The sequence below is a fragment of the Dunckerocampus dactyliophorus genome, chromosome 14 (assembly GCF_027744805.1).
Source record: "Dunckerocampus dactyliophorus isolate RoL2022-P2 chromosome 14, RoL_Ddac_1.1, whole genome shotgun sequence".
NCBI classification, from domain to species: domain Eukaryota; kingdom Metazoa; phylum Chordata; class Actinopteri; order Syngnathiformes; family Syngnathidae; genus Dunckerocampus; species Dunckerocampus dactyliophorus.
In genome coordinates, this window is record NC_072832.1 from 5,108,298 (window position 1) to 5,130,641 (window position 22,344).

Sequence of the window (22,344 nt, forward strand, 5' to 3'; positions counted from 1 at the left end):
TTCAAGCCATGAACAAGATGCAAATTTAGCTGCCCCCTGGAGTGTTATAATGTATTTGCACCCGACTGCTTGTGCATCCTCCAGGATAGGTTCCTTGATGATTTGCATTCGTTCCAACATGATTAAGACGGGTAACAAATTTTGTGTCAATCACACTGGTAGCAGGTGCTAATCCTTTATAAAACTAGGGCGGTGCTTTGTGTATCAACATGAATAGCTGATTAGCTAATCATGTTGATACACAAAACAAACTCACCTGCCAAGCTCCACTCTTACAGTGACAATGCACAATTTTCAGAATTTAGTATTACACATTCGTCTAGTACACAGGGTTAAATTTTGGTGGCGATTGGGCTAATTACTAATGGAGGACTTTGCTCAAGTACAAACCCTAAAAATGGCAAAAATCACAGAAAAATGGCACCTGCAAACCAGGATACACATGCTGGCAAAATTTGGTGAGTTTTCGAGCACGTTGAAGCGCGCCCCCCCCCCCCAAAAGCTACAATGTGATGGACAACAGGTTATTGCATATGCGGGCTGATGTCTTAGCATGATGTGTTTTGTAATAGAGTTGGCCAAAGGCTGTAGTGGGTTATTTGTAGAACATTAATCAATGCATGATAACCAATGTGAGACATTTCAAGAATGGAGTTTAGGAATTGCTGCCTGAGGTGCATTTTAGTTGCTCCTTGTGCTCATGAATTAAGCCAGGACCTCATTGATGCTGTGGTGGCGTGGCCTTGATTGTGTTGCAGGTGTCAAAACCCCAAAAATCAAAAGTGATTGGCTTAAGAAGAAGTGAATGAAGGCCTAAGCCCTGAGTGGCCGTGTCTGGGCAGTTTAACTAGGCTAAGTAGGGCTAAACGCTGGCAGATGGTACCATTGTGATTCCACTGATGGGGTCAGTGTGTGAGCAGCACAACAAAAAAGCCCAGAAAGTGTTAAAAGAGAGTATTATTTGTGTATTTGAAACACTGATTCTGCAGATTTTTTTCACGCGTGCTATTTTTCTGTATCAGTCTGAATAAATGGCCTGTAGTTTATTCCAGGTCAATGTCACATACCAGGAACTTGGCCCAAACAAATGCACACTGTTCACCTCTGCAGCAACTTGCAAGCACACTACTACTCACCTGGGGTCCCACACCATAGCAGAACAGGTACAATTTGTCAAAGACCTAAAGGGAAGAACATTTCAATAAACTTTCTCTGGCAAGTTTAGCGAGGGAATTCCCGAACAATTAAAAGTAAATATAAGGTCAACAATGTGGCAATGCATGCAAACTACAGTAAAATCCATTTAAAGCACTAGATTGCAGTATACTGCAGTAGTGTGGCCTTAATATTTTAGTAAATAATCCGTGCATGTGATTTAGGAATGCACAGAGCATGAAGGGGAGCGGGGCCTCAATGGCCTTTTCAGGAAGTTGTGTGGTATGTTTGTGAGCACAGGAAAGAGAGATGCACTGTGCAGCTAAATTTGCGTTAAATGTGGCTATTTTAACCATAATTATGCTATATATGCTACATTTTTGTTCAATTCCTATATATTCTCAAATATTCATGTTGATTCCAAATATCTTTACAGGCAACGTTTAAAAAATACTATTTATTGATTTAACATGTCAAAAATATGTCCATTTTATGATTGTTCACTGATTGTTCAAGTGTCTATTTTTGTATATTTATGCAGAAGTCCGTCAATGGCGCCTAAGCTGAGTCTCAGAGTGGTCTGGTGCTTCAGAGAGGAGAGAGGGGCAGGTACACTGGTCTGTAGCCCAGTTCGAGGCTCTGTTCCCTGAGTAGATGTTGTGACGCTGTGGGCTTCTTGATGTTTTGAGTGAACAACAGAGCAGTCCTCTATTCCAGGATGAGGGTCTCGCTCCTGGTTAGACGACGATGGTCCTCCAGGGTCTTTGTGTGTTAGGAGTTTTTTCAGGACACAGGACAGCTGGGGACTCAGGAGGAGCACCAAGGTTCCACCAACACGGAGGACTCTGGAAGCGCAGCGTTGTTAAACGTGTGTTGTATCATCACTTTATTCCTAATCAAGTGGTTCTGGGATGAACGCACCTCTCCATCTCTTTGAGGATGAGGGGCAGGCTGGCGGCCATGTTGGCTTTGGTGCCAAACTTCCTCCCAAATGGGAGATCGCAGACCACTGCGTCCACACTCGCACTCGGCAAAGCAATATCTGACACAGGAGACAGATAACGTAATCTTTGACACAACCACTGTGTCCAAATACTTGGTACTAATTGTATATTTATTCAGATTACACATTTTAGATAACTAAGTGATGATTTTTGGCACTGATTTCCCACCCGTAGATGAAGCCTTTAACAGATGCATCCTGTCTCCCAGCTGTGCAAATGAGACATTGTCACTGGCCTTATTCAGCTGTCCATCATCAATATCCAAACCCAGGAAATAGGCATGCTGAAAATCCAATACATAAAATTATATTACTATAAATTCCCTTCAATTCAGGGGTCTTTACCTGGAGATAGTCTGGACGAGGCTGGGACGCATCACTTATTCCAAAAAATATAAAACGTAAATATAAAAAAAGTTGCTAAAGTTATATGTTTAGTGTTCACATAGTAGTTGTTTATTATTCCCCATAGTAGTAGTAGTTTCCCTATGTGTGTTTACTTACCTGTTACATGTTGTGCTGTAATTTTTGTGTTTGCACAGTAATTGTAGGCAGTGTTCTGTTTAGTGCCCCCCCTGTTCATTTCACTGTGTGACAAGGTCACTGCCAGTTCAGTATTGACTACTTCTGGACATATGGAACACCCAGAGCGCGTGGGCCACTAATATTAAACTTCCATGTCAAGTAGGGGCAAGCTGCCGGCCACAAGTTTGAGGCCCCTGCCTGAATTGTACACAGCAGACGCAAACATTTGTCCGGACCTTGTGTTCCTGGGCAGCCTCTATTAAGATGGTTCCTACTCCACACATTGGGTCCAGCACAAGGAAACCTGGCTGGGAAACAGGACACAAACAGACATACTTTATTATCATGTTATTAGAGTTAATTAACAGCTTTTAAAATATTTGTATGCACATGTATATTATTACATACAGATTAGCTGTAACATTAACATAATATTTTAACAATAATTGTGATCATTGTAATAATAGCAATATAGTGATACAATAATATGTATTAATAGTAGTATTTTTAATTAGCATGATTGTTTTTAAATACAATAATTATATTGAAAATACATTATTAAAATTGAAAAATAATTTATTACAATAATATGGAAACAACAATATAATCAAATAATAAATTATTACTAATATCCATCCATCAATTTTCTATGCCACTTGTCCTCACTAGGCTTGCAGGGATATGCAGTCGCCAGCCAATCGCAGGGCACATTTCGACAAACAACCATTCACACTCACATTTACATCTATAGCTATGGGCAATTTAGAGTCTCCAATTAACATAACTTGCATATTTGTGGAATCTGGGAGGAAACCGGAGTACTCGGAGAAAACCCACGCACGCACGGGGAGAACATGCAAACTCTACACAAAGATGCCCAAACAGATTCAAACCCACATCTTCCCAATCTCCTGACTGTGTGGCCAACATTCCAACCACTAGGCCACCATGCGGCCCCATTATTATTATTATTATTATACATATTACAATTATTAATAGTGTATACAATAATTAACATTATGAAATGTTTCGTCGTTCAGCTTTGAGGTACAACTGTCACATTTAAACCCTCTTCAGTTTCTAAAATCATTCCGCATAAAAGACTAACGTTTAACACAGACCAAATGTGATAATACTGTACTTGTATCTCTGCCAGTTCGGCCATCGCCCAGGCGACTGTGGGCCTCAGTCCTGTCGTTTTGATGTAGCTGCGATTTGCCAAAGGTAACCTGAGGGAAATAATCAACAACTCAAACCAACAAAACAAGACAAGATGCATTCAAGGCGTGCATCCAGTGTGTAACCTGGTTAGTGGAATCCCTAGCAGACAGTGGTCATCAGTCAAGTACATGCTAATCTGCAGGATGAAAAATCAGCAGCTCTGATAGAGAAAGAAACAGAATCCATTCGGAGTAATAAAAACAAAGCTTACCTCCAGCTGAGGGTTCCTCAAGTCAGCCTTCCAGCCTAACTGTCGATTCACACTCATGCCCATTACTTTGCTTATCTCCTTTGAAATAATTGTAATTATTCAATGCATGTACTGTACATATATTCTGTTTGCACGGTGATTTAACTAATCTAAAGTGTGCTTTAACTTGACATTAGACATATTTCTATTTCTATTAATTCATTAAATAATGTACCTGCATGCCAAGGATGCGTGACAGAGATCCGGAACACTTGCAGCTGATCCGAAAGGAGAGCGGGGCTTCTATTGCTGTCTTACCTTTACCTGAATGAAAAGAAAACAATAATAACAGAGGGGCCGCTGCCAAATGTGAATCTCTGTAGGAACATCGGTGTGGAGTTTGCATGTGCTCCACGTGCTTTTGTGGGTTTTCCTTCCTGTTCCTCCAACATCCCAAAAACATGTAGGTGTGTATGGTTAACTGGAGACTCAAAAATTGTCCACAAAATATGAGTGTGAATAATTGTAAATGTCCTGTGATTGACTGGTAATCAGTCCAGGGTGTACCCCGCCTCTTGTCATAAAGTCAACTAGGATAGGCTCCAGCTTACCCATAACCCCAATGAGAACAAGTGCTATTGAAAACGAATGGTAATAATAACATAGAATATGAAAATGACACTGTAAAGTTGATTCAAGGCGAGCGTACCATGTTTTCCAGCAGGAAAGTCGTCTTCCATGTCTACTTCACTGCTTTTCTCATTGTCGTCAGCACATGACTCATCTTCATAGTCCATCTTTCTCTTTTTCTTCATCATCCTCGGGATGTCGCCTCTGCACGCTTTTCTGCTGTGCAACATTTCTCTCCTTGTTTCCAGTGTCTGTTCTCCATTTTGTTCAATACTAACCTCCTCCTCTTCCTCCCTGTGGTCACTTCTCAATTTATCACACTTCTCACCACAATCTCTAACCTCCTCCCTGTTGGTTACTCTACAGTCTCTACTGAGCTCTACTGTCTTAGCTTCTAACTCCCCCTGCAGGCGCCTCCATGTCATTGCAGCATCAGTCCACTGTTTCAGGTCGCTCATCAGTGTGGACTGCACCACAGAGGCTGCACTTACTGTGAGTATAAGATAAGTAAACAGTTAAATTTAAATTCATCCAGATTTGTTTAGGTAATTTTTGTGTCCAAGCTGCTACCTGGGCTAGTGATAGCGGACAGCTTCACAGGTGAGCTTTTCTTCAACAACAAGAAGAGTCTTTCTGCAGACTTGACATCCCGAATTGTGGTTATCCTTGCACGGGAGGTGAACAGTACCTTTCCTGGCAACCGCTTAATCTGCAAACACAAACAATGTGTATGTGAAAAGAAAGACAACTAGATATGTGCTCTATTATACAAAACTCACGTCTTGAGCAGCTAGTTTTCGCGTAACCTCGTCGACTAAAAACGGCTCCATTCCGTTACCAGCCGTGCAGAAATATCGAACTAAGCTCGGTTCCGTGCCTCTGTCAACCATCGTGTCCACCGTTAAATCCTAGCTGAACTGTAAAAGCAAGTTAAAAAAAAAAAACTCGTTTAATTGCGACGAACCGCCATGATTGTTTACACAGGAAGCGGAAGTACGTCATCAATCGCTGCGGTTCATTTTTCAGACCAGCAGGGGGCTCTTTTTGACAACAAGAAGGATGGAGCTAATTGTACAAGATATTTAAATACAATTCATTCCACATTCCTGCTCTTTATAGTTTAATGTGATAATGTGATGCCTAAACAATACAATAAATATCTAATAAGTCTTTATTAGGAAATATAAATTTAATTTGTATTTGTTTTACAGAGTGTGAGCGCTCATAAACACACACAAAGCAGCATATAATCTAATCGCAAACCATCCATCCCCACAAGGCTAATGCAATGACAGTCACACTCATGAACCATGGCCTTTTTAAATGGTATTTCCTCTTTAAGCCTGGCTGAATCTGGCCCCTGCATCACGATTAAAATGTCAAAGGGGGTCAAATCTTATTACTGAAGTAAAACAGGTTGTATCTCTGCTGAGCACATTTTAGTTTTTTAAATCAGAGGGCGAAAAATGCTCTGTGTCCATGTGTTATGTCACCCACCTATAACTGGTCTGCTGTTTGGTAAAATGACATTATTTACAACATGATGCATTTATTGGCAGAGGCGTGGACGTGACTTGGACTCGAGTCAGACTGGAGTCACAATAGTGATGACTTTGGACTCGACAATATCATCAAATATTTGCAACTTGCCTTGGGCGTTGACATCAATGACTCGGGACTTGACTCCGACTTTAGTCTGATGACTTGAAAATACTTGAGATTTTGAGTGTGTTGAGTAAAATGTGTTCCCAACTAACGTGATCGTTGTGTCATTTCCAGCAATACAACACATTTTCCCTTTGATTCTGCCTCACTGAATGCATTTATTTACGTCCAATCAGGTTTTAGAACAAACCACAAAACAAAAACTATTTGTGAGACAGGTGCTTATTATGACTTGTAAGGACTCAAAAATTTCAAGCGTATGACTTCAGACTTGACTTAACCAGTCTTGCCTCGACTTGAGATTAAAGACTTGAGGCTTGCTTGAGACTTGGTCCCACCTGTGTTCATTCGATCTCTAAAATCAGTAACTGTTAGGTTCACTAGGTTCTCTGAGTTAATGTTGTTGGTTGCGTCTGTTGTTCCATTTGATGGATTGTTTTGGGTCCATTAACATAGTTTTCACTCCAAAATCTCCAATTATAATTCATATCTCATACTGTCACTCCCGTTAAGGGGTGATTATTCCAACATGATGGAGTTGTACAATAGCACACCTCACTTGTAATCTATTTATTAGTTTTCTATCCTCACAGTTTCCTCCTGAGTCCATCCTTCTAGTTTAATACTAAGCAATACATCACCGAGTGGCATGGGTGTCAGACAGCATCCATTTTTCAACGCTGTTATGTCCACTTATCAGCAGCAGTGCTAATTATTGCAAATGACAGCAGCTGAAAAGGAGAATTAATATCGGCGTTCTGCATGGACACGTTCAATATCACGGCCTGATGAAAGTTGTCAAAGTGAACGCCGGGGACACAAAGAAGCTGAATGGCAACAGGGGCATTTGTCTTGTTTTAAATGTGGGCTTTCAGGGTTGTTATAATCACCATCCATCGCCAGCCGCACATGACAAGTTCTTTAGACCTTTAATGTGACTCTGAAATGCGGCGGAAATTATAATATCACCCACAGCGTTTGCATATTTTAAGGGGAGGTGGTTGCATTACATCTTTAATCAAAATGCTTGATTTCTCAAAGCAAAAGTTGTACAATTTGCCGTTTTACTGAACTGCCTATGACGGGGTCTCAAACCCACGGCCTGTGGGCCATTTGCGGCCCGCCGAGTCACATTTTGTGGCCCGTGACTTGTCTTCAAAGATTACTGTAATGTGGCCTGCAAGGTCTGAGACAAGCCAGTGTTACTCATAAGCCTACACTGAACTAAGAGTGAGGGAGTCACTTAAACAATTTGAAAAAAAATCCATCCATTTTTGATACCGCTTGTCTTCATTCGGGCCACGGGTGAGCTGGAGCCTATCCCAGCTGAATGCAGCACAATATAAACTATTAAATTATTTATTTATTTGTGATTCACCCTATCGCTGTATCAAGATGCTATTGTTATCGTGAGCCATGTATCGTGTGTCGTATTGTGAAGTACCCTGAGATTCCCAGTCCGACTCCCAATAATTGATGCGGCCCAGCCTCACTCAGACTCTACCTCCAGCGCCCCTCAGGTGAATTGAGTTTGAGACCCGTTATATCATGCGAGACGTCATGGGACATGTGTTTTCTTTGGCTTTTTGCCACATGCTGGCTGTTTTTCCTTTCAAGGTACACTGTATGACTTCTTAGCACATGGGTTGGTTTTAGCCCGTTTAAAACATAAAAAATATGTAAATGGCCCCAAATCCTTTGATTTTTCAGTATGTGGGCCCCAGTGGGAAAACGTTTGGACACTTGTGGCAAAGAAAAAAATGTGATTGGAAACAGAGAGCTGCATATGAACTTATTGCAGCACAGGAAAAAAAGGTTGTCTGTTGCAATCCAATAAAATAAATATCAATTATTTGCATAAATTAATCTAATAATTATCTTCAAATGGTAGTTAGTTTTACTTTCTTTTACTTTTATTCAGTTTTATCTTTGTATCACAGTTAAGAATGTCTGCATACAGAAAAATGGAAAAATATGGAGTGGGGGTGTTATATTTTTCAGCTTTTTGTTTAATAACCATGCAAAAATATCAAAGTGGTTCCAGACAAAAAGAGAAATTGCACACATTTTTAAAAAGCCAATGTTGCTGTTTTGTGTCGCAGGGGAACCTTGGTTAGCGTCATTCATTTGTTCCAGAACGTTCGACTGTAACTGAAAGGATGCTAACCGAATCAATCTGATGACAGCAGAGACGGGCGACGTAAATTCAGGCTCCGGTTACTCCGATGATTATTTAGTTCTCTAGCTAATAGGATGCTAACAAGGAAGGATGTTTTCTAATAAAAAAAAAAATACTAAGAAGACAGGTGCACTCACACAGTGTCTTAATAACACGACAAGACGCGCGCCATATTGTACGCTAACCAGAGAATACACTCAAACCAAAAAGCACCCTCACCAAGGTTTCACTGCATTTGTATTATAGCTTCTTGTACGATCTTATTTGTAATTCTAGGTAATCTTTTTGAATGTTCTCATGCAGGCTATGATTCATTGTATTTTTTACAATAAGCCAATAAAACAAGAAGCTGCAGGCCACAAAAGATGTACTGCTGTACGTTTAATAAAGGATTTATGTTGGCGACTGTTTGACCCTGCAACGAATAATTGGCTTCATTTTTTTCTTATGGAAATTTGATCGTTGATTGAAAAATACTTCACAAGTCAAGCATATTTAACTTGGAACCCAAACTATACGATCAATTTAAGGGTTTTAAAGCAAATAAGGTCATTCAAGTTTGTGAAAACCTCACCTGGAAACCAGTTTCAATTTGATTTGAACCACTTTATCGTCCACATTTTGGGGAAAAATAAGCAACGTGTGGTGACTTTTATTCCTGCCACAGGGTTTAATAAAGATTTATTCCCCTTGTGGGTAGCGAACTGCAGCAGGTGTGCGTGTGTGCGCGCGCTCGTGACGACCAATATGAGTTTGAAATCCGTGCAAGAACATTTTGAGATGGAGAGACAACTTAAGAGGTCATTGTGAGGCTAAGACTTTGTTTTCTTGTTTTAATCTCACACCGCTGTTGGACTCGTAATAAGTAAGAATTGGGATTAAAGCGTCTGGCCTCCCGCTCGTCTTCAATTCTTTATCGTTTTCCTTCCAATCTCCTACCTTACTTCTCCCATTTCTCCCTCATGATCTTTTTATTGCCTTAGCCCTATCTTATTCCTCTCATCTTCAAACTCCAGTGCAAAAGAGGCCTTTACAAAGAAGCAAGAAAAAGGAGGAGGCAGACTTGAGTGTATGAATGAGTGTGTGTGAGACATCAGCACATTGAAATATTCATTTGCTCTTGGAGGAGTGTGAAGCGTGTCAGCAGTGAGTCAGAGAGGGATGAAGGAGCAAACACTGCGTCCATCTGACACAAGCCACACATTAACAGGATGGCGCAGCGTGATGGAGCAAGCACCCGGGGCATGTCTAGTACTGGTAGCGCTCCCTCAGCACAATCCACCGCCGCACAGTTTGTTTGAACTTTGAAGCATTTATTCCCCCCATAAACAATATGTAAGTTGCCTTATAAACTGGCAACTTCATAAAACATCATAAAACCTCTATGAACTGTTCAGGCAATGTCTTAAATCAAGTGTAAAAATGTATTACCGTACATTTTGGTGTATAAACTTTGAACCCTGCGGCTAATCTATGGCTAAATTCCAATCTCGTGACATCTCCTTTACTTCAGAACTACTACTAATTGTTTGAATCAGGCGTCGAAGGCGTGCCACGGAGGCCCGAGACACTGCAGATTTTCTCTCCAGCAGGTGATTTAATTGCTGAGCGCCTTCCCTCAAACTAAAGGAGCTGTAGATCATTAAAATCACCTGCTTTAGTGACCGGCTGGAAAGAAGACCTGCAGTGTCTTGGCCCTCCACGGCATGAGTTTGACACCCCTGGTTAAATACTGTGCCGATCGCGAGTCAGTGAGGAAACAGTAGCTCGGCAGGAGCCAATCACGAGCTGTCAGTGCACTCAGAGCCTGGGCGTACCAACGCAATAAACACTGCAGGAGGTCAGTATATGTAACAGTATAACAATATAACAGTCTGATTCATGGTGTCATCTAACGAAGAACACCAAACTAATCACACAGCAACCTAACACTCAAAAGGTGTACCTCAGAAATATACAAACATGCACCAATATGAATTTAAAAGAAAAAAAACAAGTCTGTTAAAGCCCTCCCACAATGCATTGCGTCTGAGCAAAGCATTTACTTGAATGCATTCATTCATTGCAGTGACGTCAGCCTCTCTCTGGTGGACGGCGGCAGCATTGCAGCCCCATCCATCCACCCATCCATTTTCTATGCCGCTTGTCCTCCAATGAAATGTTTGCTCAGACAAAATGCATTATGGGTAATCTTTTTGGTACATGTTTGTATATTTCTGAGGTACACCTTTTGAGTCTTAGGTTGCCGTGTGATTAGTTTGGTGTTCTTCATTAGATGACACCGTGAGTCAGACTGTTATATTGTTATACTGTGATATATACGTGCTGATCGCCTGCACTTTGCAATGGGTTGACAGCCTTGTTGTGAGTGTGATATGCCATTTTATGAAGCGGACATATGTGGCTTATACACCGGTGGGGCCACTGCAATTTACAGTAACCGTACTGCCAGACTCCATTTTATAACGTAGCACTTTACTGACCTTTTAAGGTCACTGTACTTCTTGCTATTGCTCAGCAAAGCAAACAAGCACAACCTAAGATAATAACTGTAAAGAGTGGTCATTCAGGCTGTGGCCATGTTTCTTTCCCTAGGGCCCTATGAAATCCATTATTTAGTTTTTTGTTTTTTCCATTTCATTTTTTTTAGAATTACGCTTTTTACCAGCATAGAGTGTGTACTTTTATGTCAGTAAATAAAATGTTTGTTAATTAAATGCAAAAATCCTTATTATTATCCATCTTTGGCCAATTTTGCCCAGTATTTCAGATACGGATGTACTGTAGCTTGGCTCACTTTTCTAATGGGATGTCATCCTCCACACACTTTGCTGCAAAATACTCAACCAACTGTAATGTCCGTGCTGGTGGTTAAGGAAGACGTAGTTACTGATGCAATTCCAATTGCATTAATATTGTAAGATTTTTTTTAATGACACCCTTATTTTACACAATTAGACAGGATGTGGCGAACTCTGATTTTGAAGGCCGGAAGTGTGTTGTTTGTGTTGCGAATGTCCATCTACGGTGAAGACGATCTACGAACAAGAATAAACGTGCCTCTCGTCCTTATTTCACTGCGAACTCGCATGACGTCAGCGGGCATCGTAAAACGCTCGGTTACATTAACAAGCGGCGAAACACAACACGGTGTGAACACACTCGTACAGCCTGAGTCGCACACACAGCCGCAATAGCATGCTCTGCTACACTAAGCTAACCCCACAAGCTTCCATTCAGAGATGAGTTTCAAAGTTTTTACGCCAACTTTCTCTGGCGCTTCAGGTCGACGTTCGGGAGGGGGCGGGTTAGTGTTTGTGATGAGATTCAGCCACGATAGAGCGGTCCGCCGGGTAAATGCTTCCCTGCACCAACATTCCATCTACTCACAATGACAGCGTTTCACTCACATGATGCCAATTTCCACGAGATTCCGCGTTTAATTGGCCGTTAATGCGGAAATCACAGGGCCCTATTTGTCCTATCACACACAAGCTGATTGCCCGTTCACATACACGCATGATATAAACATCACCACTAGTACTTCTTTTTTTAAATTTTGCCCCCCCCCATCTGCCCAAGAATTTTGTGCATGATCCCCAGCTTAAATTCCAGTCGAATATTTAGCCGCCGTAACCTGAGCTGCAGTCAAGAGGCGCTCTGTCGCTTCCCCCTGCTTGACGAAAGTGAACACGCTCTTGTCCCAGATAACAAAGAACATCTCTTAACACCCTCCACTTGCCCCATTTAATCTAGTGCAAAAAAAGTCAACATCACACCACCGCCAAGTCCACCGCTGTTCCATTTAGCTAAATAAAAAGCCCCGAAAGAAGCCCTTGGCCTATTTATCAGTATTTAAAGACTTTGTCGCTATTATTTTCACTCCCAAGGTGCCTCTGGCTTATTCTAGGGACCCCCCTACTACACACACACATTTCACAGTAGGAGGATTAATTTAAATTGCATTTGCTTAAAGATAGCGCTTGAAAAAAAAAAAAAACAAGAAACAGGAGACAGAGGTTTGTGTTCTGGGTCGATTTTCAGCTGCAGGTCCTGGTCCCCGTGACTAGGGGGAGGTCTTGGTTTACGGCTCAGCTCCTTTCTGCAGGCAATTTGTCTTGGTTGACAGTGTGCTAGGCAGGCAGACAAGGAAGAGATACAGAAGCTAGGGAAGAGGCCGGCTGGGTGAGAAAGCAACTTGAAATGTAACAATAATGCTGTAGCATTAGCTTCAAATGTTAAGGGGCTGTACTGGGACTGTTTGAAATGGAATGCAGCCATTATACGTCCATGAAATGTTTGATTGCACATCACCTGTGAGTGCAGCCACTATGATACTTTTGTTCGTTACTGTTTTGGATCTCAACCATCGGAATGCTCTTTTCAGATGATCCACCAACGACTAAACAAGTCAACATGGGCCAGCTGCTGTCATCTGAAGAAGACCTCTCCAGAATCAAAAGAGCCATTGGCGCACTCCTATACCGGACCATGCTGGTGGGCGGAGCCATACCTGACCTAGGTGTGGTGCACCCGCTGCTGCTCACCAATCAGGATGAGGACTGCAGGTCCCGCCTCCAGGAACAACTGCTGCAGGTAAACGAGAGCCTAAAAAGCAAGTGACAAGTAAAAAACAACAACAAAAAAACGACACACACATTAAAAATAATACTTAACCGGTGTCAACAGAGTGAAACATTTTGTATTTGATGTACACATTTGTAGCATCCTGTTGAAGGTGTACAAAGTGCAATTTGTTATATATTGTTATATATGTTACAGGCCAAGCCTGGCCTATAACATACACGGGTTGAGGGTCTCTCTCTTCCCTCTCTTGTCTGTCTGCACCACTCATTGTTTTGTGCATCCTAATTGGATGTAGACTGTTGTCAGTCAATCTCCTTTGCGGAGCCCTGCCAAGTCTCTTGTTTCATGGCTAGCTTGCTTGTAAATGAATCTTCAGTTCGAAGGAAGGGGACTGCAACAGGAGGAGCACTGCTGCAATATGTTTTAACAAGGATACCAAAACGCTACAGTACAGCGGACTGGCGCTAGGACAAAAAGGTGAAATACGCGTGAGTGACTTAATAATTTCTTGTCCTACCTGCAGGTTGAAAGTGTTTAAGGGTGTTGAGAGTGTTTAAACAAGAGAGAAATGTGAGAATATGTTATTACCTGTCTGAGAAAAGTGTACAAAGTGGATGGTGAGGGGTTTTTAAAACCTTAATACGTATATAATCATTGTAAAATAAAAAAATGAAGTTGACTACTTCGCGGATTTCACTTATTGCAGGCTATTTTGGGAACGTAAATGAGGGGAACACTGTACTGTGTAAGTACCCCCCCATTGTGGCTGTGAGCGATGCGCAATGCCACATGACTTTGCTGCTTTTTTGTCCGTGATGTGTGACAGAAAAAGTCAGATCATTTCATTGGAATAGGTGTTCCTAGGTGTTTGGAATGAGAAACATAACAGGTCACCCGTCTCACAAGAGGTGCACATTTTGTCATTTGACGGAGCGCAAATCCGTTTAAAAACAACCTTATTATGTGTCATTAAAGGCAGAAAAATGCAAGCAATAAAAGCAAAACTGTAAATGTCAGTTCCCTCAGAAATGAACTGTGAATACCAAGAGAAGCGGTGGCCCAGCCAAAATATCAAGAAAGTACATTCATTGAGGACTATAATAAATACTAATACAACGTCATTTTAATGGCTCACCCGTCTCGAAAGCGGTGCACATTTTGTCCTTTGATGGAGGGCTATTCTGCTGAGAAACGATCACAATATTACATGCTGTTCGAGGCAGAAAAATAAGCAAGAATACAAATATCAGGTTCCTCAGAAACTCGCTGTCAATGTTAAGAGGTGCATTCTTCCAATCGCAGCTATTCGCAGGGGTTACGTCCCAAGAGCCCGGCAAATGGTGAAAAAACGTGACTAATAGATGGCCATAATATTAATGCCTATTTCTGCTGCTCTTGTGCTACACCACAATTTGCCCTTACAGTTATTACAGACATTTGAACTCGTTACATTTATTAGGACACATCTCTTGTCAAAGCATCTTCCTAATGGAAAATGCTGAGTAATTGTGAGACAGCGCCCTCTGCTGCTTTTTTCCCCCCTGCTGATACTTTCTGTTTAAAGTTACCATAGAAAAGAATTATAATACAATTTAAAACAGAGAAAGGAAATCTGCAAACATGCAGGCTAGCGCCACACGAGTAGGCGTGGATGTACTGTAAAGAGGAGCAATGTTGTGTATTGGTAAAAACATTAACACCATGAATCTTCTCAATGTTGTTTCTGTTCCTTCCAGCTGCAGGGCAACATTGGCAACAAAGCGCCCACCTACCTGAGGGATCTGATTGGACGGCTGTCTTCATTCTCCGATGAGCCCCGCCTGGCCGGCCTATTGGGATTGGCGGTTACCATGGTGATGGACATGCTCTACATGTCATTCAAGCAGTCCTCTGGGGGGAAAGTGAAGGCGGCGGGGTCGTCATCGTGCCAGGTACTGCCGATGTGGCGATGGCGGCTAGTTTTAACAGTCAATGAATGAACTGTCCCCTCCAGCAGAGAGTGTGGGAGCTCCAGGAGGTCATGGAGGAGTACTTGAAGCGCTGTAGGATCAACCTGAGCGATAAGACTCGATTGATCCAGGACTCTTTGAGACTGGAGGGCCAGCTTAGCCTAGGCCTGACCCAGCTGAAGACCTGTCTGCTTGGGGGGGATTGCGACTCCAGGTGGGTGAATATTCTGTAGTAGGAAGAATCCGTTTATTCCTCCTGTGACACATTGTCGGACCTGCAGGTCTTTGCGGTTCTGGGCCAGCGGAGCGGCATTCCACACCCAAATGTTGGTTCACTTGGCTGGGATGGAGGGGCGGGAAGAGCCCCTGGCGGCAAGGGCTGTGCTGGAGCAATACAAGGAGGATCTGGCACAGATTGTACCCTCTTTCAGGTTCATGCAAACAACTGTAGCCTAACATTGTCAATTAAGAGTTCGATGTGTGCAAAAGTATTGGGCCATTACCCAAAATGCAGAGCGGAAGCGGCGAAGTCACCAAAGCTATGACTTCTTCACTTTCACTTTCTGTAGGTGTTCCGTTCATTTAGTAGTTTGCCAAATTGCAGGAAAGGCAGACAGCACAAAAATACAAAAACACACCACGTATGAAGAAAAAGCACGTGAAAAAGTCCAAACTGCATGCACACACACAAACTAAGCTGCCAACCTGTTACGAATATGACGGCAAAAGCACAAATAAACATTAATTAGCGCGTCTGTCTTAACTTTCAAGTCAACATCATCTGTCAAATGTGACAGCAGTGTATGAAAATAAAAGCCTAAATGTGTCATTTGCAGAATAAGCTTTCATACCACACACACCGGATGCACAATGACTGACTGTACAAGATGTTTCTTCACAAATGTGATGCAAATTAGCTTCTTTCTGACAACCTGTCACGTTTTTATTCTTTCAAGGCGTTTTAAGTCGAACACAGTGGGTGTTGTGAAAAGTCGAGGTGGTCTTCCCCTGCCTTGCGAGGGACCCGAGGAAGGAGCCATGACCGGAATCACGCTGACTGACAGGGAGTCGGGAAAGAGTGCGAGCGTCACCCTCGCTGCCATGCAGGCCGAGATAGGTAATGTAAACCGCTAAAGATGGGCCCTGAGAAAGAAAATCTTTAATAAACAAATGAAATTAGTTATTTTTATATACCTGTATAGTAGACAAAGGGTTTTCAAGGTGTGGCACAGCGAGGCTCCCCTCAGAGAATACAGTATGTTATGGTTGGGATCTCCCCTGATCCCAGAAAAACGGCTTTGCTGGAGCGTGTTCTGTTTAAGTTCATTTGACTTAAATGACTTATTTTTCTCAAGCTGCTGTGCCTCCCAGAGTGCAGCCTTGGAACTCAAGCACAATTTGTTCCACACGGTAGTTCGACATTGCGTTTAATATAAGTGATGCGTCATAAATCATTTGAATTAATGAAGTCATAAAGGTCCATCTTTTGCCATAAAGAACCTGGACAAAGGATGCTTCATAATAAATAATAGAATAATATCATAAATATTCATATAAATCAAATCAATAATATGTAAATAATATACGCAATGCATATTTTAAAATGATTTTACACATTTTTATTAATTACTTTTTACATAAAAAATATAAAGTTGTGATAAAATAAATAATAATAATAAATATGATTAATAATAATACTGACTGGCCAAGATTGTGGCTTTGTAGATGGATTATGATGCGCTAACTGACTCCGTTCTCCATTATCCTCACTAGGGTTATGTTATGCTGGAGCCTATCCCAGCTGACTTCAGGTGAGAGGTGGGGTACACCCTGGACTGGTCGCCAGCCAATTGCAGTGTTTATGTATATTTATATAAAAAAAACATGTTCTACTTCACAGCGGTTCCGCACCAAACTTTACTTTCTCTTTATTTAGCATTAGCATGGAACCGCAACGGAAGAAGAACATTTACTTCCTGTTTCAATGTCCTCTGCAGCCCATTTAGGCAGTAAACACTTGGTGTGGTCCACCATACTTGCACCCTTTGGTTGGTTGCATTCAAACTTCAAGAAAGCTGCCAGTCAGTTTGCATTTTAGCACACTTAAAACAACATTTCCGACCTTGATTTTGCAGCTCCTTTGTCCCCCTCTCTTAACCTGGACGTGGTCACCTCGGACCGGTACGCCCAGGCCTACGTGGAGCAGCTCTTCTCTGAAGAAGGACCCGTGGCAGAGCTCAAGAACTACTTCAACAAGGCCAGCGATAAACTAAGAGGGCTCAGAACCGGACCTCCGGGTTGCCCATCTGTGGCATGTGACGGCAAAGAGACGGGACGGTGTCCTCGTGTCCCTGCTGAGGGAATGCATGAAGGACACGCATCAGAAAAAGGCGAGAGAGAAGAAGATTTGAAGTTGAGTATTGTAGAAACACAGATGATGTAATACCCCTAAAGTTGTAATACTATACAGTACTATAATAATACTTTACCAAACTGACACGTGATTACCTTGTTTACACGTGAACATCCATTCCAGACCATCAGGTTTAACAAATACCATCATTTTATTATTATTTCATTATTTGGATCACAGAATGGTACACACAGTATTTATTAGGGGTGCTTTTTGCGTTTCAATAAAACCGCTCTCTGCTTTCAACAATTGTGTGTGTATTTGTCCACATTGTAGATAGAAAGGCATTTGTATTTGGAAATGGCTAAAACATAGAAATAATTACCATCATGCGCATGTGTTCCGATGGTATTTACGTATTACTACAGGGGACACTTCATTAGGTACACTCTAATGAGCTCCAATGCTCAGAAATGATGCCTTTGCAAATATAACGCTCACTTTTGGTTGATACTATTCTTGTAACATGCGTGTTATTGTAGTTCAGCCACCAGAGAAGGTCAGAATATTGGAAACATGAAGTGGAAAGCATGGAATGGTGCATTATTATCTTTGTACATGCACACGTTTTGATAAAATGGATTGGAATGTGGGGATTCAGACGGAGCATCTTCTTTGCACACCTGTCCAGTATCTCTGGTGTGACGTACATTTGCGGGGTGTGGTTGTCACACATTGTCGACGCATGCAACAACTGTACAATGTACCATGGCACTGTAACGCCGCATGCGTTAGAAGGCAGCGTGAGGCATCTTGTGTTCACAGGAGTGGTCCTTTGTGTTAAGTGTCGCTCCACTGGGAAAGGTTGAAAGTGTGATGTCCCACTCCCACCCTGCAGCGTGGCCTCCACTGTGTGTGTGTGTGTGTGTGTGTGTGTGTGTGTGGGTGTCATACCAGGTGAGTGCAGGATGTGTGTCTGTGTGTGCAGAAACGAAGAGTGTGCTCAGAGATGGCGTGAACTCAAGTGATGGCTTGATGGTCTTCCTAAGTCTGTCCCTCGCTGTCGATGTGTCACACCTCACAGCACCAATTACCGCTAATGCTGCCTGATTGCTGTTATTACTCTCACACTTATACCCGCTCTTCCTCCAGCCTCCCCGTCTTCCTTCCTTTCATTCTTGACAGGCCCTCATAATGTCAAACCCAAATACATGGATAGATATTAGTATAGATAGCCTGTTACCGTGGCAACGTAGCTCATCACACCGCTGCCCGCGGCATCTCATCAGACTGATATGAAGTTGGTAATGAAGGTAGGTGATAAAAAAAATGCTGCACAAAAACACTCGTCAAAGATCCTTTATGACAGGGGTGCGCTGTTTTTTTAAGCCTGTACTGCAAAAACGCTAGAGAAAGATCCTCTGTATGACATGAGCACTCTGCTGTTTTTGAGGATGTCCTGCAAAAACACTCATCAAAGGGACAGGAGTGCACTGCTGTTTTTTTTTCTAAAGGCTGTACTGCAAAAATGGCAGGCAAAGATTCTCTAGATGAGATGAGCGCGTTGCTGTTGTTGAGGAAGTACTGTACTGCAAAAACACTAGTCAATGGAGCACTCTGCTGTCTTTTGCAAAAACAAGACAAAGATCCTTTATATGACATTAGAACTGCTGTTTTTGAGGATGTACTGCAGAAACACTAGTTAAAGATTCTCTATAGGACAGGAGCTTTTTTCAAGGACCTACTGTTTATCATGACCTGCTGCAAAAATTGGTAAACGCTAGACAAAGATCCTCTATATGACATGACAACTCTGCTGTTTTTGAGGATGTACTGCAGACACACTAGTTAAAGATTCCTCATATGAGAGGAGCTTTTTTTTTAAGGACCGACTGCAAAAACGCTAGACAAAGATCCTCTATATGACATCAGGACTCTGTTGTTTGTCAGGACATGCTGCAAAAACACTAGTCAAAGATCCTCTATGTGACAGAGGCGCTTGGCTGGTTTTTAAGGACCTACTGTAAAAACAAAAAATGATCCTCTATATGACAGGAGCACTCTGCTATTCATAAGCATCTCCTGCAAAAATTGCTATATGCTAGACAAAGATCCTCTATATGACAAGAGCTGTTTTTTAAGGACCCACTGCAACAACGCTAACAAAGATCCTCTGTATGACATCAGGACTCCGCTGTTTTTGAAGATGTACTGCAAAAACACTAGTCAGAGATCCTCTATATGATATGGCAGGAGCTCTCTGTTGTTTTTAGGACCTACTGCAAAAATTGCTAATCAGAGACCGGCTGTTTTTGAAGGACCTGCTGCAAAAAGACTACGCAAAGATCCGCTGTATGACATCAGGACCCTGCTGTTTTTGAGGCTGTAGTGCAAAAACACTAGTTAAAGAATCCTCTGTATGACAGCAGCAGTTTTTAAGCACCCACTGCAAAAACGCTACACAAAGATCCTCTTCAGCGGTTCTCAACTGGTGGGTCGGAACCGTTCTCAGTGGGTCGCGGGTCTTTGCCTGAGCAAAAAAAAAAAAAGAGTAAAGACCCAATGTCCATAAATGCACCTTGCGTTCTTGTCTGTGCGATTCGCGGCCATGAGGTGCGTATAAGATATTTAAAAAGGCCACAATTTGGGTTGCCGCTTGTCCTTGAAGGGTGATGGTGGGTCCTGCAGCCAGAACCATTGCTCTATACGACACCAGCATTCTGCTCTTTTTGAGAAGCTACTGCAAAATTGCTTGTCAACCATCAGTATTTTTGGACTCCAATAGAATCAATATCAAACGTATGCAGCTGCTCTTACGTTTATGCGGACCATCAAGTGCACTTCCGCGCCGTCATGGCGGCACATTCCAAAGCAATAAAGGCTGCTGTATTGATTTAGCGTCCGCTGATTCAATTCATTTCACGTTAGCAAAATTAACTTGCGGCCACTTGGAACGCTCTTTAAAAGATGCAATCCATCAGAACGAGCACGAGCCGGGAAGAGAAAAACGCTTTGAAATCTTAATTTATGCTTTTTCTTTTTCTTACTTCGTTTCATCTCATGGAGTCATCTAAAATAGTCAAATGTCATGATTTATGTGCTACACAAACACACACGCTGGATGCGGGGCAGAGTGCACACTTTGGTATTTGCCTGACATTTCATTCTAATCTCTTATGTTTGTGTGCGTGTGCGTGTGTGTGTGTGTGTGTGTGTGTGTGTGTGTACATGCACACACACAAATGAATAAACAAAAACATGAATTTATTCTTCTGTTTGTGTGTAAATAGTGTAAAAAAGTAAGTCCCTCCTACCTTGCCATCATTTTTTTCCCATCTGACTCGTGACGATAACCATAGAACAGGAAATGGAACTTATTGAAACATAAGAAACGGGTCTTGCTCCTCGAGCTCAATACAATGAATTAAATGTGAATACTAAAACTTAATTTAACAAGCACATGCCAGTGTAAATCCAGCAAGGAATGTTTTTCTATGGGAGGATTTGTCTTGAGACCCTTGTTTGCTTTTGAAAGTTCCACTGCATTTGGGTCTGTGGTCACTGCAAAAACACATTCAGAATATGAATTTAAATACCTTCTAAAGAGATCACTGAGTTTAAATGCGAAATGTCAATCAAACTTGATAAGTGCTCAGTGAACAACATCATCTGTGAAGAGAACATGATGGGACTAACAACAGAGCCCTGTGGCACACCACCATACATAAAGATGAGCTATTCCTCAAGGTTTTCATGGCTTCTGAGAACATTTGTGAAGCCTTGTTTGCATTCGCCATCCCACAACATAGTGGAGAGGTTCTTTTTGATAGTTTACCTGCCAGACGTTCACGTCAAACTGGCATGTGGATCATCTCCCTGCAGGCTGGTGGTTCCTTGTTCAAAAGTCTGCTCACATGTCTGGCACCTATTTCAATTCCAGCCTCGTTCTCGGGGCAGAATAAAGTCAGACCCGGGAGACTAGGGAGTTATGTGAACTAGTTTCACGTCGAGACAGTAGAATGACACATACGAGTAGTTTTTTTTCTTGTTCCCTTGGAGATGTAGGCCAGGTGTCTTGGAGGTGTGATGGAGGAATGGTGCAGTGAAGAGTACCGCTAAACCTCTTGCAGCATCGACACGGAAGCAAAGACAGTGATTAATAAAGCAACTATGTGCTTTAAACAGCTTCAAGGTTGGTTGGTTATTATGTTGCGTTGTGATGATAAAGATGATAAAACATATTTATTTCAATAATAATAAAATAAAATAAAATAAAATAATTTACGTTAATATTTTATTTGGTAATAATTTAAATAGTTAAAAAAAAACAACAATGTTTTAAATGTATTGTTATTATAATATTTGGTTATATAGCGTTATAATATATGGATGTTTGTGCCACATAGAAATGTGCTGCTTTCCAAACTGAATCATTGCCAGCATGATTTAACGGGATTTTTATTTGTCCATTTAAGTCAGGGGTGTCCAAAGTGCAGCCTGGAGGCCATTTGTGGCACATGGCTAGTTTTCTAAAAATATTCTAAAAATATAATTTAACAAGAAACCTAAAAAAAAAAACTACAACAACAGCAAAAACAGAAAATCGGCGGTAATTTTACAAGAATAAAGTCAAAATATATATGTAAAAAAAGTTGTCATCTAACAAGAAGTTGTAATTTTATGAGAACGTAAGGTGAAAAATAACATCATTTTAGTAGCATAAAGTTGAAATATTAAAGAAAGACATTATATTTTCAAATTATAATATGATGAAAAACAAACAAAACCTCAAATAAAGCTGTAATTTTTAGAAGATCAGGTTGAAAAATGTAATGATGCTATGATAATAACGTAGCGATTTCCCCATGTGGTGGTCTAGTGGTTAGC

At 41.6% G+C, this 22,344-nt stretch overlaps 2 protein-coding genes across 2 annotated transcripts; one reads left to right on the forward strand and one right to left on the reverse strand.

The window, feature by feature from the left end:
• Window positions 1-1,616: 1,616 nt before the first annotated feature.
• On the reverse strand, window positions 1,617-5,718 carry thumpd2 (THUMP domain containing 2). Its single transcript, XM_054799634.1, has 11 exons — window positions 5,504-5,718; window positions 5,295-5,433; window positions 4,804-5,214; window positions 4,330-4,418; window positions 4,116-4,193; window positions 3,988-4,040; window positions 3,825-3,912; window positions 2,920-2,991; window positions 2,328-2,442; window positions 2,077-2,197; window positions 1,617-2,000 (listed from the first exon to the last, which is right to left on the reverse strand). Exons 1-11 carry the CDS (start codon window positions 5,612-5,614, stop codon window positions 1,667-1,669), a joined length of 1,611 nt encoding a protein of 536 aa, XP_054655609.1. The 5' UTR covers window positions 5,615-5,718; the 3' UTR covers window positions 1,617-1,666.
• LOC129194417 (uncharacterized) lies at window positions 5,161-17,720 on the forward strand. The gene is made up of 7 exons (XM_054799635.1): window positions 5,161-5,216; window positions 12,956-13,164; window positions 14,892-15,086; window positions 15,152-15,318; window positions 15,386-15,535; window positions 16,061-16,221; window positions 17,240-17,720. The coding sequence occupies exons 2-7, from the start codon at window positions 12,985-12,987 to the stop codon at window positions 17,545-17,547; spliced, it is 1,161 nt and encodes a 386-aa protein (XP_054655610.1). The 5' UTR covers window positions 5,161-5,216; window positions 12,956-12,984; the 3' UTR covers window positions 17,548-17,720.
• Window positions 17,721-22,344: the final 4,624 nt, after the last annotated feature.